A 16,773-nucleotide genomic window follows, 5' to 3' on the forward strand; every position below is an offset into this window, starting at 1 on the left:
AAGCTCATTGCTAAAGAAGCAGGCTGTTCACAGAGTGCTATATCCAAGCATATTAAGTGAAAGTTGAGTAGAAGGAAAAAGTGTAGTAGAAAAAGGTGCACAAGCAACCAGGATAACAGCAGCGTTGAAAATATTAAGAAAAGGCCATTCAAAAATTTGGGAGAGATTCACAAGCAGGGGACTGCTGCTGGAGTCATTGCTTCAAGAGCCACCACACACAGACGTATACAGGATATGGGCTACAAGTGTTGCATTCTTTGTGTCATGCCACTTATGACCAATGGACAACACCAGAAGCGTCTTACCTTGGCCAAGGAGAAAAAGAACTGGACTGTTGCTCAGTGGTCCAAGGTGTTGTTTTCAGATTAGCATAAATTTTGCATTTCATTTTGAAATCAAGTTCCCAGAGTCTGGAGGAAGAGTGGAGAGGCCACAATCCAAGCTGCTTGAGGTCTAGTGTGAAGTTTCCACAACAACCAGTGATGGTTTGGGGAGCCATGTCATCTGCTGGTGTAGGTCCACTGTGTTTTATCAAGACCAAACTCAGCGCAGCCATCTACCAGGAAATTGTAGAGCACTTCATGCTTCCCTCTGCCGACAAGCTTTTAGGAGATGGAATTTTCACTCTCCAGCAGGACTTGACATCTTGCACTCTGCCAAAAGTACCAATACCTGGTTTAAGAACAACAGTATTACTGTGCTTGATTGGCCAGAAAACTGCCTGACCTTAACCCGATAGGAAATCTATGGGGTATAGTCAAGATGAAGATGAGAGACACCAGGCCTAACAATGCAGACAAGCTGAAGGCTGTTATCAAAGCAACCTGGGCTTCCATAGCACCTCAGCAGTGCCACAGGCTGATCGCCTCCATGCCACGCCACATTGATGCAGTAATTGATGTAAAAGGAGCCCCGAACAAGTATTGAGGGCATTTACTGAACATACATTTCAGTAGGCCAACATTTTGGATTTAAAAATCATTTTTCAAGCTGGTGTTATAAAGTATTCTAATTTACTGAGATAATTACTTTTGGATTTTCATTGGCTATAAGCCATTATCATCAACATTAACAGAAATAAACACGTTAAATAGATCACTCAGTTTGTAATGACTCTATATAATATATGAGTTTCACTTCTTGTATTCAAGAAAGGAATTTACTTTTTGATGATATTCAAATTTTAAGAGAAGCACCTGTATACCTCTGACGGACATGTACATGATGCTTACCACCAAAAGCATACTGAAAATATACTTTTCACATATAGTGAGCTTATTTAAAGCTATGGACTAAGATGTTTCCCAATTTTATGGCAAACGAACACCATAACCATAGTGTGAACACTTGAAGAAAACAAATAACATGATTATAAAGAGGCAGGACGGCACTAGAAAAATACGAACTACTCTTAGTCAGGACTGATAGAGAACCACCGAAAAACAGGTGTCACGACAGCTGTGGGTATATGGTGCTCTGCACAAAAGCGTATAGGATACACAATGCAGTGAAGAAAAGAAACATGCGGCACTCACCCGATCTAGCTGTGTAATTCGTGAACTTTTATTGGAAAAATATATGATACATCCGTCAAGACATCAGGTACAAAGGAGGGTGCGGTATTGGAATGTGGACGACGGCCGTTTCGCACGGTAAGTGCTTCGACGGGTCCAGCTGGTGGATTACTTTACGTCATTTCCTTTTAAAGGATTTCCGACATGTATACACATGACCAAATATATAAATCTTACAAATTCAAACAAATTAGTGAAATATTAGTGAATGTGGCATATTAATAAATAATCCAAATGCAGACATACATCACTAAAGGTTACTATAATTTTCTTCATTTTTATATAGGTATATATAAATATTAATATTATTCCTCAAATGGTCTATTTAATAAATACTTTAACCTTTCAAATTCACAATAAACATATGCTTCATTATAAGAATACCGACATATCAAGCCTATCGTTTAAACCAATTGGCCCCTGGGCATTAGTATTCAAAATCCATCTGGCTTCTTTTTGTAATAAAAGTTTATTTTGATCGCCTCCCTGTGGGGGGTATTTCACGATCTCTATGCCAGCAAAATTAAGCAGATCATGATTAGCGTTATGTTTTTCTTTCATATGTTGAATTAGTCTTAAACATCCTTTACCTGTTTTAATGGAGTTGTAATGCTCTTTGAATCGCGTAATTAGCGGTCTTATTGTTTTACTGATATAAAAATATCGGCAAGGGCAGAACAAGACATACACTACGAACTTACTTTTACAAGAAATAAAATTCTTTATATAATGTGTAATAGAACCAATTTGAATAGGATTCTTTGTCAAATGGAGATGACAAAATTTACAATTACCGCATCTGAAATTACCGGCTGGTGTAGTGCTGGTTAGCCAAGTGTTTCTAGGTACTGACATTTTATTATGTACTAAAAGGTCCGACAAGTTATGCGCATGTTTATATGCAAATTTCGGTACACTGGTATATACAGATGTAAGATCTTTATCGGTTTGTAATATATGCCAGTTTTTGCGTATAGAAGTATGAATGGCATTATCTAGGTTACTGTGCTTAAAACAGAAAGAAAAACTTTCTGTCTTGCCAATCGGCTTGGTCAGGGATTTATTTGTTCGTTTCCTTTTTAAAAAATCTTGTTGTGAGAATTTCATTATTTTATTTTCAGCTTCTTTCAATAATTGTGAAGGGTAACCTCTTTTTATAAAACGTGATTTTAACTCACTAATTTGCTCCTCAAATATACTGTTATTGTTGTTAATTTTGCGCAATCTGACCATCTGGCTGTAAGGAAGCCCCCTCTTTGTATGTAACGGGTGAGCGCTCTCAAAATGCAGTAAATTGTTTGTTGCAGTTTGTTTTCTAAAAACTTTAGTCATTATATCACCATCAACAATTTCTATTTTCACGTCCAGGTATTCAAGACTATTAAACCCATAACATGATGTTAACTTCATATTGTCCTTGTTAGAGACATTTAGATACTGTACAAAGTCATTAAATTCATCCTTATTTCCATCCCGATTTGTGGACGATATCATGATAATTTGAGGAACAAATTAGTGAGTTAAAATCACGTTTTATAAAAAGAGGTTACCCTTCACAATTATTGAAAGAAGCTGAAAATAAGATAATGAAATTCTCACAACAAGATTTTTTAAAAAGGAAACGAACAAATAAATCCCTGACCAAGCCGATTGGCAAGACAGAAAGTTTTTCTTTCTGTTTTAAGCACAGTAACCTAGATAATGCCATTCATACCTCTATACGTAAAAATTGGCATACATTACAAACCGATAAAGATCTTACATCTGTATATACCAGTGTACCGAAATTTGCATATAAACGTGCCCATAATTTGTCGGACCTTTTAGTACATAATAAAATGTCAGTACCTAGAAACACTTGGCTAACCAGCACTACACCAGCCGGTAATTTCAGATGCGGTAATTGTAAATTTTGTCATCTCCATTTGACAAAGAATCCTATTCAAATTGGTTCTATTACACATTATATAAAGAATTTTATTTCTTGTAAAAGTAAGTTCCTAGTGTATGTCTTGTTCTGCCCTTGCCGATATTTTTATATCGGTAAAACAATAAGACCGCTAATTACGCGATTCAAAGAGCATTACAACTCCATTAAAACAGGTAAAGGATGTTTAAGACTAATTCAACATATGAAAGAAAAACATAACGCTAATCATGATCTGTTTAATTTTGCCGGCATAGAGATCGTGAAATACCCCCCACAGGGAGGCGATCAAAATAAACTTTTATTACAAAAAGAAGCCAGATGGATTTTGAATACTAATGCCCAGGGGCCAATTGGTTTAAACGATAGGCTTGATATGTCGGTATTCTTATAATGAAGCATATGTTTATTGTGAATTTGAAAGGTTAAAGTATTTATTAAATAGACCATTTGAGGAATAATATTTATATTTATATACCGTATATACTCGAGTATAAGCTGACCCGAGTATAAGCCGACCCCCCTAATTTTGCCACAAAAAACTGGGAAAACTTATTGACTCGAGTATAAGCCTAGGGTAGGAAATGCAGCAGCTACTGGTAAATTTCAAAAATAAAAATAGATGCTCTATACCGTTCATAATTGCCCCATAAGATGCTCCATATTAAGTTATGCCATATATAATGCTCCATACTGTTCATTATTGCCCCATAGATGTGCCATAGAAAGCTCTGCCATATAGTGCTCTGCACCGTTCAGTACTGCCCTATAGCTGCCATATAGTGCTGTGTGCCGTTCAGTACTGCCCCATAGCTGTCATATAGTGCTGTGTGCCGTTCAGTACTGCCCCATAGCTGCCATATAGTGCTGTGTGCCATTCAGTACTGCCCCATAGCTGCCATATACTGCTGTGTGCCGTTCAGTACTGGCCCATAGCTGCCATATAGTGCTGTGTGCCGTTCAGTACTGCCCCATAGCTGCCATATAGTGCTGTGTGCCGTTCAGTACTGCCCCATAGCTGCCATATAGTGCTGTGTGCCGTTCAGTACTGCCCCGTAGCTGCCATATAGTGCTGTGTGCCGTTCAGTACTGCCACATAGCTGCCATATAGTGCTGTGTGCCGTTCAGTACTGCCCCATAGCTGCCATATAGTGTTGTGTGCCGTTCAGTACTGCCCCATAGCTGCCATATAGTTCTGTGTGCCGTTCAGTACTGCCCCATAGCTGCCATATAGTTCTGTGTGCCGTTCAGTACTGCCCCATAGCTGCCATATAGTGCTGTGTGCCGTTCAGTACTGCCCCATAGCTGCCATATAGTGCTGTGTGCCGTTCAGTACTGCCCCATAGCTGCCATATACTGCTGTGTGCCGTTCAGTACTGCCCCATAGCTGTGCCATAGAAAGCTCTGCCATTGCTGCTGCTGCTGCAATAAAAAAAAAAAATGCCATACTCACCTTTCTTGCTTGCAGCTCCCAGCGTCCGGTCCCGGCGTCTCTGCGCACTGACTGATCAGGCAGAGGGCGCCGCGCACACTATATGCGTCATCGCGCCCTCTGACCTGAACAGTCAGAGCGGAGCGACGCCGGGAAGATGGAGCGACGCCCGGCGGCTGGAACACGGACAGGTGAATATTATATACTTACCTAGTCCCAGCGATCCTGACGCTCCCTCTGCCTGTCACGCGGTCTTCGGTGCCGCAGCCTCTTTCTCTATCAGCGGTCACCGGCACCGCTGATTAGAGAAATGAATACGCGGCTCCACCCCTATGGGAGGTGGAGCCGCCTATTCATTTTTCTAATGAGCGGACCCACGTGACCGCTGAAGAGGGGAAGAAGCTGCAGCACAGAAGACCGTGGGACGGCAGGGGGAGCGCCAGGATCGCTGGGACTAGGTAAGTATGCCTCAGCGCCCTCTCCCCCTCACCCGCCGACCCTGCCGCCCACAGTGACTCGAGTATAAGCCGAGAGGGGCACTTTCAGCCCAAAATTTTGGGCTGAAAATCTCGGCTTATACTCGAGTATATACGGTATATATATAAAAATGAGGAAAATTATAATAACCTTTAGTGATGTATGTATGCATTTGGATTATTTATTAATATATCACATTCACTAATATTTCACTAATTTGTTTAAATTTGTAAGATTTATATATTTGGTCATGTGTATACACATCGGAAATCCTTTAAAAGGAAATTACGTAAAGTAATCCACCAGCTGGACCCGTCGGAGCACTTAACGTGCGAAATGGCCGTCGTCCACACTCCAATACCGCACCCTCCTCTGTACCTGATGTCTTGATGGATGTATCATATATTTTTCCAATAAAAGTTCACGAATTACACAGCTAGATCGGGTGAGTGCCGCATGTTTCTTTTCTTCACTACACAAATAACATGTATTACCCATATTTACTGGACTTTTTTTGTATTCTTATTAAACATTTTCTGTAGAAAATTGTGAATGAAGAGGGAGCTTGGGCTGAAGTATCCACAGAGAGTGTTCCCAAAATCCTTAGCACCCTGCTATGGGATTGGCTACAGCAATTATCGGTGAGTCACTTTTTTATGTTGTGGCTATTGAGACTTTTTTCAGCACCTGATAATAATGGCAATGTCCACAATTCGGAGATTGATTTAGACTGGGCTGAGTTTTTTCCGAGTTAGTAGGTAGAAGAGTAATATGACTGAAACCTGATTGCCATAATCTAGACAGTTGGGTTTATTTATCCATGCTAATTCTTAAGGCTACGTTCACACTAGCGTTCGGCTAGTGTGCGTCGCGCTAGCGTCGGGCGACGCAGCGGTGACGCACGCGTCATGCGCCCCTATGTTTAACATGGGGGACGCATGCGTTTTTGCTTGTTGCGTTTTCCGACACGTGCGTCTTTTTTGACGCTAGCGTCGGACCAAGAAAACGCAACAAGTTGCATTTTTCTTGCGTCCGATTTTCGTCAAAAAACGACGCAAGCGTCGAAAAACGCAGCGTTTTTGCGTGCGTTTGCACGCGTTTTTCGGTGCGTTGTGCGTCGCGTCGCCGATGCAGCGGCGCACAACGCTAGTGTGAACGTAGCCTAATAAACAGTGCAATCTTAGACTTGACAGCATATTTTTGGCTTAAATCACCTATTGATTGATTTGATTTGTAGCAGAAATTGCAAAAATTTTTAAGCATTTTTGGTGCACAGTGTTGCATATTATACACCTTTCCGACAAATGTCACCACATTTCAGTGAGACCACGCCTCTCATCAGACAAGGTGGAGAAAGTGTCAAAAGCACATAATATGCTATAACACATATTATTATTATCATTATTATTATTATTTAGAGCATCATTGATTCCCTGTTGTTGTACATTGAGAAGGGGTTACACAAAAAAGGCAAATATGAGTGACAATGAACAAACTAGCAATGGTAGACAGGTACACAGGGGCGAGAACCCTGCCCTTGTGGGCTTACCGTCTACCAGAAAATTGACAAAGAGACAAGTTGAGGGGGTTGCAGCAGTTCCGGTGGTGGTCAGAAGGCAGCCTGGTTATTGCAAGCTCAAAGATTGCTTGAAGAGATGCGTTTTCAAGTTGTGTCTTAATTTTCCAAGACTGGCAGATAATGGGACATGTTGAGGCTCCGAACACATCTATGGAGCAAGACATAATAGACAGTTTTTTTGGCACATTGGATTGAGGAATATGCCCATTATTAATAAATATGCCCAACTTTGTCCAAGTATTGGCAAGATTGCTGCTAATATGGTGCAAAATTACACTTTTGAAAGTAGAAATAATTTAAAAAGTTCAATTTGCAAAAGTGACCAAGTAATGCAAATCTTAAATTGTAAAAAAATAATAGTTTAGTATACACTTTGTGTATATTGTTAAGTTTGATGTACATGACAATTCATATATCCTGTTCGATTTCAGTCGTTCTGTTTTTGTTTTTGTAGGAACCTGTTCTGAGTCAGAATGATGTAAATGTGTTTTGTCATGGGGATTGGAGACAAAATCTGAAGAAACTGAGTAGGGTAAGATCATATTTTATATGTTAAAAAGATGCTTAATGCTTTAATGCTGATGGGTTATGATGAAAAGAGCCACTTTTTGCTTATCTGTCCGATGTTACAGTCAGGCTGCCGACACACTGTCAGTATTTGGTCAGTATTTTACATCAGTATTTGTAAGCCAAAACCAGGAGTGGGTGATAAATACAGAAGTGGTGCATATGTTTCTATTATACTTTTCCTCTATTTGTTCCACTCCTGGTTTTGGCTTACAGATACTGATGTAAAATACTGACCAAATACTGCTAGTTTGACGGCAGCCTCAGTGGGATGTGAAAAGATGCAGATACTACAGACAACCCCCAAAGGGTTTTGTGCATGGTTTCTATTCTAATTTAAAGGGAATCTGTCAGCAGGTTTTTACTATTTAATCTGAGGGAGAATGAGGTGTGGACTGAGACACTGATTTCAGTGATGTGTCACTTATTAGTCTGTGTGCTTTGTTTCAATACAATGGGTGTTTTATCAACAGGAGATTATCACTGCCTGGACTAGGTATCAGCATGCATTATAGTCCAACTCCACCCCCAACACTGATTGGCATTGTATTGTCGATAAACAATGTACACAGAAAACTGCCAATCAGGGGCGGTGGTTAGGTTTGTTTTTTGAGCTATACTGCATGCTACCCTGTAAAGTAAGTGATACATCCCTAGATTCAGGGTCTCTTTTCCTTCATTATGCTGCTATCAGATGAGGTAACAAAAACCTCCTGAAGATATTATTGGCCATCATGTAATTACATATGTACCACCAGGGTGCAGCCTGTGACTACCCACAGTTATTTCCTCCATTGTCCCATGAGGCACTTCCAGCAGAAATCTCCCCACCATTGATCAGTAATCAGTGTCAATCAAGCTGTTGTAAAACTACAACTCTCAGCATTCCCTGATAATCACAAACTACCAGGCATCTGTCAGGATAAGTTGGTGTAGTAATTTCAGAACAGCTGAAGTGCCCGAGAATGCTGCTCTATGCACCACAGGAATCGGTGATGGAGGATTCAGTCTAGCTGACGCAAAATTAGATCAGATGTGCTGCATTCTGTTGTTACAAATCCAGTCCTGTCTCTCTAAATTCCGGAAATTTAGGGTGAGGTCCAGAAGCCTCACTACTAGTCCCACAAGATATATAACAATCCTGAGAAACACAATAAACACCCTGATTCTAGCCGATATTCTGTTATTCTTGTTACTGAAATTAATAAATATATTTATTTATTAATTTACTTTTTACCTGATTGTATTTTACAGTGTCAGGGAGAGACTCTTTGCTGTCTTCTGCAGTGTGTTAGCAAACTTTCTTCGCTACCAGTTGTTCTGGAAGATCTGGTCTTATTAAGACTTCTCAAAGCTCTTACACAAGTAAGTTTAACAGTAAGCGTAAGAGCATTCCTTAGTTTGGTATTTTCCCTTTTAAGGTGAACCGGTCATGTGAAAAAACAATATTAACTTGCATATATGGAGTTAATCCCAGGTTAGTAGCATTCCGAAACTGCCCAGCGCCTGGTCTGACAGACCAGCTGCCAGGAGGAAATTAATTGTATTCCTCCCTGCAGCCTCTGGCTTTCAGTCATTCAGGTGGTCCGGCACAGCTCCAGTCACTTCTCTTCCGGCACTGACTGATAGCTGGTTCAGATTTTTCTTTATTGATTCACCCTGCATTTTGTTAATTGATAAAAATGATCTAATTCATTTATATTTTTCAAAGCAATCTTACTGAGGGGAAGATAGTGCAGATAGAGACCTGGGTACAAATAAGGAAGTTGGGGGTGGCGGTGGCATGGGGTGTGGGGTTAGATCAATTAATAATTTAACCCCTTAGTGACAGAGCCAATTTGGTACTTAATGACCAGGCCAATTTTTGCAATTCTGACCACTGTCACTTTATGAGGTTATAACTCTGGAACGCTTCAACGGATCCCGCTGATTCTGAGATTGTTTTTTCGTGACATATTGTACTTCATGTTAGTGGTAACATTTCTTCGATATTACTTGCGATTATTTATGAAAAAAAACGGAAATATGGCGAAAATTTTTAAAATTTTGCAATTTTCAAACTTTGTATTTTTATGCCCTTAAATCAGAGAGATATGTCACGAAAAATAGTTAATAAATAACATTTCCCACATGTCTACTTTACATCAGCACAATTTTGGAAACAAAATTTTTTTTTGTTAGGGAGTTATAAGGGTTAAAAGTTGACCAGCAATTTCTCATTTTTACAACACCATTTTTTTTAGGGACCACATCACATTTGAAGTCATTTTGAGGGGTCTATATGATAGAAAATAACGAAGTGTGACACCATTCTAAAAACTACACCCCTCAAGGTTCTCAAAACCACATTCAAGAAGTTTATTAACCCTTTACGTGCGTCACAGGAACTGAAACAATGTGGAAGGAAAAAATGAACATTTAACTTTTTTTTGCAAACATCTTAATTCAGAACCATTTTTTTTATTTTCACAAGTGTAAAAACAGAAATGTAACCATAAATTTTGTTATGCAATTTCTCCTGAATACGCCAATACCCCATATGTGGGGGTAAACCACTTTTTGGGCGCACCGAAGAACTTAGAAGTGAAGGAGCGCCGTTTGACTTTTTCAATGCAGAATTGGCTGGAATTGAGATCGGACGCCATGTCACGTTTAGAGAGCCCCTGATGTGCCTAAACAGTGGAAACTCCCCACAAGTGACACCATTTTGGAAACTAGACCCCTTAAGGAACTTATCTAGATGTGTGGTGAGCACTTTGAACCCCCAAGTGCTTCACAGAAGTTTATAATGTAGAGCCGTGAAAAAAAAAAAAATCGCATTTTTTCTACAAAAATGATCTTTTTGCCCACAAATTTTTATTTTCACAAGGGTAACAGGAGAAATTAGACCACAAAAGTTGTTGTGCAATTTCTCCTGAGTACGCTGATACCCAATATGTGGGGGTAAACCACTGTTAGGGCGCACCGCAGAGCTTGGAAGAGAAGGAGTGCCGTTTTACTTTTTCAATGTAGAATTGGCTGGAATTGAGATTGGACGCCATGTCGCGTTTGGAGAGCCCCTGATGTGCCTAAACAGTGGAAACCCCCCACAAGTGACACCATTTTGGAAACTAGACCCCTTAAGGAACTTATCTAGATGTGTGGCGAGCACTTTGAACCCCCATGTGCTTCACAGAAGTTTATAACGTAGAGCCGTGAAATAAAAAATTGCATTTTTTCTACAAAAATGATCTTTTGCCCACAAATTTTTATTTTCACAAGGGTAACAGGAGAAATTAGACCACTAAATTTGTTGTGCAATTTTTCCTGAGTACGTCGATACCCAATATGTGGGGGTAAACCACTGTTTTGGCGCACCGCAGAGCTTGGAAGAGAAAGAGTGCCGTTTTACTTTTTCAATGTAGAATTGGCTGGAATTGAGATCGGACGCCATGTCGCGTTTGGAGAGCCCCTGATGTGCCTAAACAGTAGAAATCCCCCACAAGTGACCCCATTTTGGAAATTAGACCCCCCATGGAACTTATCTAGATGTGTGGTGAGAACCTTAAATGCCCAAGTGCTTCACAGACGTTTATAATGCAGAGCCGTGAAAATAAAAAATATTTTTTTTTCCACAAAAAAGATTTTTTAGCCCCCAAGTTTTTATTTTCACAAGGGTAACAAGAGAAATTGGACCCCAAAAGTTGTTGTCCAATTTGTCCTGAGTATGCTGGTACCCCATATGTGGGGGTAAACCACTGTTTGGGCGCACGGCAGAGCTCGGAAGGAAGGAGCGCCGTTTTGGAATGCAGACTTTGATAGAATGGTCTGCGGGTATTATGTTGCGTTTGCAGAGCCCCTGATGTACCTAACCAGTAGAAACCCTTCACAACTGACCCCATTTTGGAAACTAGACCCCCCAAGGAACTTATCTAGATGTGTGGTGAGAACTTTGAATGCCCAAGTGCTTCACAGAAGTTTAGAATGCAGAGTCGTGAAAATAAAAAATATATTTTTTTTCCACAAAAAAGATATTGTAGCCCCCAAGTTTTTATTTTCACAAGGGTAACAGGAGAAATTGGACTGCAATAGTTGTTGTCCAATTTATCCCGAGTACGCTGATGCGCCATATGTGGGGGTAAACCACTGTTTGGGCGCACGGCAGAGCTCGGAAGGGAAGGAGCGCCTTTTTGGAATGCAGACTTTGATAGAATGGTCTGTGGGCATTATGTTGCGATTGCAGAGCCCCTGATGTACTTAAACTGTAGTAACCCCCCACAAGTGACCCCATTTTGGAAACTAGACCCCCCAAGGAACTTATCTAGATGTGTGGTGAGAACCTTGAATGCCCAAGTGCTTCACAGAAGTTTATAATGCAGAGCCGTGAAAATAAAAAATATTTTTTTTTTCACAAAAAAGATTTTTTAGCCCCCAAGTTTTTATTTTCACAAGGGTAACAAGTGAAATTGGACCCCAAAAGTTGTTGTCCAATTTGTCCTGAGTATGCTGGTACCCCATATGTGGGGGTAAACCACTGTTTGGGCGCAAGGCAGAGCTCGGAATGAAGGAGCGCCGTTTTGGAATGCAGACTTTGATAGAATGGTCTGTGGGCATTATGTTGCAATTGCAGAGCCCCTGATGTACCTAAACTGTAGTAACCCCCCACAAGTGACCCCATTTTGGAAACTAGACCCCCCAAGGAACTTATCTAGATGTGTGGTGAGAACGTTGAATGCCCAAGTGCTTCACAGAAGTTTAGAATGCAGAGTCGTGAAAATAAAAAATATTTTTTTTTCCACAAAAAAGATATTGTAGCCCCCAAGTTTTTATTTTCACAAGGGTAACAGGAGAAATTGGACTGCAATAGTTGTTGTCCAATTTATCCCGAGTACGCTAATGCGCCATATGTCGGGGTAAACCACTGTTTGGGCGCACGGCAGAGCTCGGAAGGGAAGGAGCGCCTTTTTGGAATGCAGACTTTGATAGAATGGTCTGTGGGCATTATGTTGTGATTGCAGAGCCCCTGATGTACCTAAACTGTAGTAACCCCCCACAAGTGACCCCATTTTGGAAACTAGACCCCCCAAGGAACTTATCTAGATGTGTGGTGAGAACTTTGAATGCCCAAGTGCTTCACAGAAGTTTAGAATGCAGAGTCGTGAAAATAAAAAATATATTTTTTTCACAAAAAAGATATTGTAGCCCCCAAGTTTTTATTTTCACAAGGGTAATAAGAGAAATTGGACCCCAGAAGTTGTTTTCCAATTTATCCCGAGTACGCTGATGCCCCATATGTGGGGGTAACCCACTGTTTGGGCGCACGGCAGAGCTCAGAAGGGAGGGAGCACCATTTGACTTTTTGAGCGCAAAATTGGCTGTCGTGTTTGGAGACCCCCTGATGTACCTAAACAGTGGAAACCCCCCAATTCTAGCTCCAACCCTAACCCCAACACACCCCTAACCCTAATCCCAACCTGATCCATAATCCTAATCACTAACCCTAACGATAATCCCAACCCTTACCCCAAAACAACCCTAATGTCAACCCTAACCATAACCCTAATCAAAACCCTAAATCCAACACACCCCTAATCCTAATCTCAACACTAACCTCAAACCTAACCCTAATCCCAATACACCCCTAATCACAACCCTAACCTTAACCCTAATCCCAAACCTAACCCTAATCCCAAGCGTAACCCTAATGCCAACCCTAACCCTAATACCAACCCTAATCCAAACCCTAACCCTAATCCCAGCTCTAACCCTAACTTTAGCCCCAACCCTAGCCCTAACTTTAGCCCCAACCCTAACCCTAGCCCTAAGGCTACTTTCACACTTGCGTCATTTGGCATCTGTCGCAATCCGTCGTTTTGGACAAGAAACAGATCCTGCAAATGTGCCCGCAGGATGCGTTTTTTGCCCATAGACTTGTATTGCCGACGGATCGTGACGGATGGCCACACGTCGCGTCCGTCGTGCACTGGATCAGTTGTGTTTTGGCGGACCGTCGGCACAAAAAAACGTTCAATGAAACTTTTTTTGTACGTCGCATCCGCCATTTCTAACCGCGCATGCGTGGCCGTAACTCCGCCCCCTCCTCCCCAGGACATAGATTGGGCAGCAGATGCGTTGGAAAACTACAGCTGCTGCCCAAGTTGTGCACAATTTTCACAACGTGCGTCGGTATGTCGGGCCGACGCATTGCGACGGCCCCGTACCGACGTAAGTGTGAAAGAAGCCTAACCCTAAATTTAGCCCCAACCCTAACCCTAAATTTAGCCCCAACCCTAACCCTAAATTTAGCCCCAACCCTAGCCCTAACCCTAGCCCTAACCCTAGCCCTAACCCTACCCCTAACCCTAACCCTACCCCTAACCCTACCCCTAACCCTAACCCTACCCCTAACCCTACCCCTAACCCTAACCCTACCCCTAACCCTACCCCTAACCCTACCCCTAACCCTAACCCTACCCCTAACCCTAACCCTACCCCTAACCCTGACCCTAATTTTAGCCCCAACTGCTGTTCTCCTGCCGGCCGGCAGATGGAGACAGATGGCGGGCGCACTGCGCATGCGCCCGCCATTTTCTTCTGCCGGCGGCCAGGAGGAGCAGCAAGAGGATCCAGGGACACAGGTGAGTATTGTAGGGTCCCCGAATCCCCCTATTTCTCTGTCCTCTGATGTGCGATCACATCAGAGGACAGAGAATTACACTTTACTTTTCTTTTTTTTTTTTTTTTTTGCGGTCGCCGGTAAACAGTTAATTACCGGCGATCGCAAAACAGGGGTCGGTAAAACCGACCCCGATCATGCTCTTTGGGGTCTCGGCTACCCCCGGCAGCCGAGACCCCAAAGATTCTCGCGGGGCCGGCCGGCGGGCGCACTGCGCATGCGCCCGCCATTTTTAAAATGGCGGCGCCCACCGGGAGCCACGAGGAGCATCGGGGGAGCTAGGTGAGTATTGGGGGGCCACCTGGGACCCCTTTTCTCTGTCCTCCGATGTGCGATCACATCGGAGGACAGAGAAATTAAAAAGAGATCGCGTTTTTTTGCTTTTTTTTGCGATCGCCGGTAAACAGTTAATTACCGGCGATCGCAAATGCGGGGTGGGTTAAAAACCCCCCGAATCATGTTCTCTGGGGTATCGGCTACCCCCGGCAGCCGAGGCCCCGGAGAAAATCGGCCTCAGGGGGGCGCTATTCACTTTTTCCACAGCGCCGTTAATTAAAGGTGCAGAGCATCCTCAATAATCAGAACCTCCCACTCCCGTCTCCAAGACTTTACACGTGCTGCGCCGATTTTTTGGAATGCACTACCTAGGTTAATACGATTAATCCCCAATCCCCACAGTTTTAAGCGTACCCTAAAAACTCATTTGTTCAGACTGGCCTACCGCCTCAATGCATTAACCTAACGATCCCTGTGTGGCCTATTTATAATAAATAAAAAAAAAAAAAAAAGGTTCCTCGCATCATGTTCTCATACACTTTATGCAGTATTAGCCCTCTGTGTCTGTACTGCTACATACTGGTTCATGCAGCTTTACATGGACACCTGAGCCTTACACTATGGCTGGTCCGAATAACTAAAGCAATTGTTACCATCCACCTCTCGTGTCTCCCCTTTTCCCCATAGTTTGTAAGCTTGCGAGCAGGGTCCTCACTCCTCCTGGTATCTGTTTTGAACTGTATTTCTGTTATGCTGTAATGTCTATTGTCTGTACAAGTCCCCTCTATAACTTGTAAAGCGCTGCGGAATATGTTGGCGCTATATAAATAAAAATTATTATTATTATTATTATATATGGCACAGCATTATAAGGGGCATCTATGGGGCCATAATCAAAGGTGCAGAGCATATATGGCACAGCATTATAAGGAGCATTTATGGGGCCATAATCAACGGTGCAGAGCATTCTATATGGCACAGCTTTATAAGGAGCATCTATGGGGCAATAATGAACGGTGCAGAGCATTCTATATAGCACAGTTGTATATGGAGCATCTATGGGGCAATAATGAACGGTATGGAGCATCTATTTTTATTTTTGAAATTCACCGGTAGCTGCTGCATTTTCTACCCTAGGCTTATACTCGAGTCAATAAGTTTTCCCAGTTTTTTGTGGCAAAATTAGGGGGGTCGGCTTATACTCGGGTCGGCTTATACTCGAGTATATACGGTATTTCTGGCTTTGAAACCTCGCTCCTCTGGTGACCCAGTTCAACAAGTTAGGATCATTATTTCTTTTTTACATGGCGACCCTCAGGACTGGGCATTTTCTCTTGCGTCAGGAGATCCTGCATTAAGTAATATCGATGCGTTTTTCCTGGCGCTCGGATTGCTGTACGGTGAGCCTAATTCAGTGGATCAGGCAGAGAAAAATTTGCTGGCTCTGTGTCAGGGTCAGGATGAGATAGGGTGGTCTGTGATCGCTTCTCTAAGATGGTTCATTTGGTACCCTTGTCTAAATTACCTTCCTCCTCTGATTTGGTGCCATTGTTTTTCCAGCATGTGGTTCATTTATATGGCATTCCAGAGAATATCGTTTCTGACAGAGGTTCCCAGTTTGTTTTGAGGTTTTGGCGAGCCTTTTGTGCTAGGATGGGCATTGACTTGTCTTTTTCCTCGGCTTTCCATCCTCAAACTAATGGCCAGACCGAACGAACCAATCAGACCTTGGAAACATATCTGAGATGCTTTGTTTCTGCTGATCAGGATGACTGGGTGTCCTTTTTGCCTTTGGCTGAGTTCGCCCTTAATAATCGGGCCAGCTCGGCTACCTTGGTTTCGCCGTTTTTCTGCAACTCCGGGTTCCATCCTCGTTTCTCTTCAGGGCAGGTTGAGTCTTCGGACTGTCCTGGTGTGGATACTGTGGTGGACAGGTTGCAGCAGATTTGGACTCATGTAGTGGACAATTTGACCTTGTCTCAGGAGAAGGCTCAACGTTTCGCTAATCGCAGACGCTGTGTGGGTCCTCGACTTCGTGTTGGGGATTTGGTTTGGTTATCTTTTCGTCATATTCCTATGAAGGTTTCCTCTCCTAAGTTTAAACCTCGTTTCATTGGTCCATATAGGATTTCTGAGGTTCTTAATCCTGTGTCTTTTCGTCTGACCCTTCCAGATTCTTTTTCCATACATAACGTATTCCATAGGTCATTGTTGCGGAGATACGTGGCACCTATGGTTCCATCTGTTGATCCTCCTGCCCCGGTTTTGGTGGAGGGGGAGTTGGAG

General features: G+C 42.4%; 1 protein-coding gene across 1 annotated transcript in view; it reads left to right on the plus strand.

Moving 5' to 3' along the window:
- The window catches only part of LOC138674540 (protein tyrosine phosphatase domain-containing protein 1-like), a 139,582-nt gene that overhangs the window by 108,397 nt on the left and 14,412 nt on the right, over positions 1-16,773 (plus strand). The window contains exons 9-11 of the mRNA XM_069762362.1: positions 5,953-6,051; positions 7,444-7,521; positions 8,811-8,921. Of these exons, the coding sequence (XP_069618463.1) occupies positions 5,953-6,051; positions 7,444-7,521; positions 8,811-8,921 (288 nt within the window). The remainder of the gene's footprint in view (positions 1-5,952; positions 6,052-7,443; positions 7,522-8,810; positions 8,922-16,773) is intronic.

The sequence above is a fragment of the Ranitomeya imitator genome, chromosome 4 (assembly GCF_032444005.1).
Source record: "Ranitomeya imitator isolate aRanImi1 chromosome 4, aRanImi1.pri, whole genome shotgun sequence".
NCBI classification, from domain to species: Eukaryota; Metazoa; Chordata; class Amphibia; order Anura; family Dendrobatidae; genus Ranitomeya; species Ranitomeya imitator.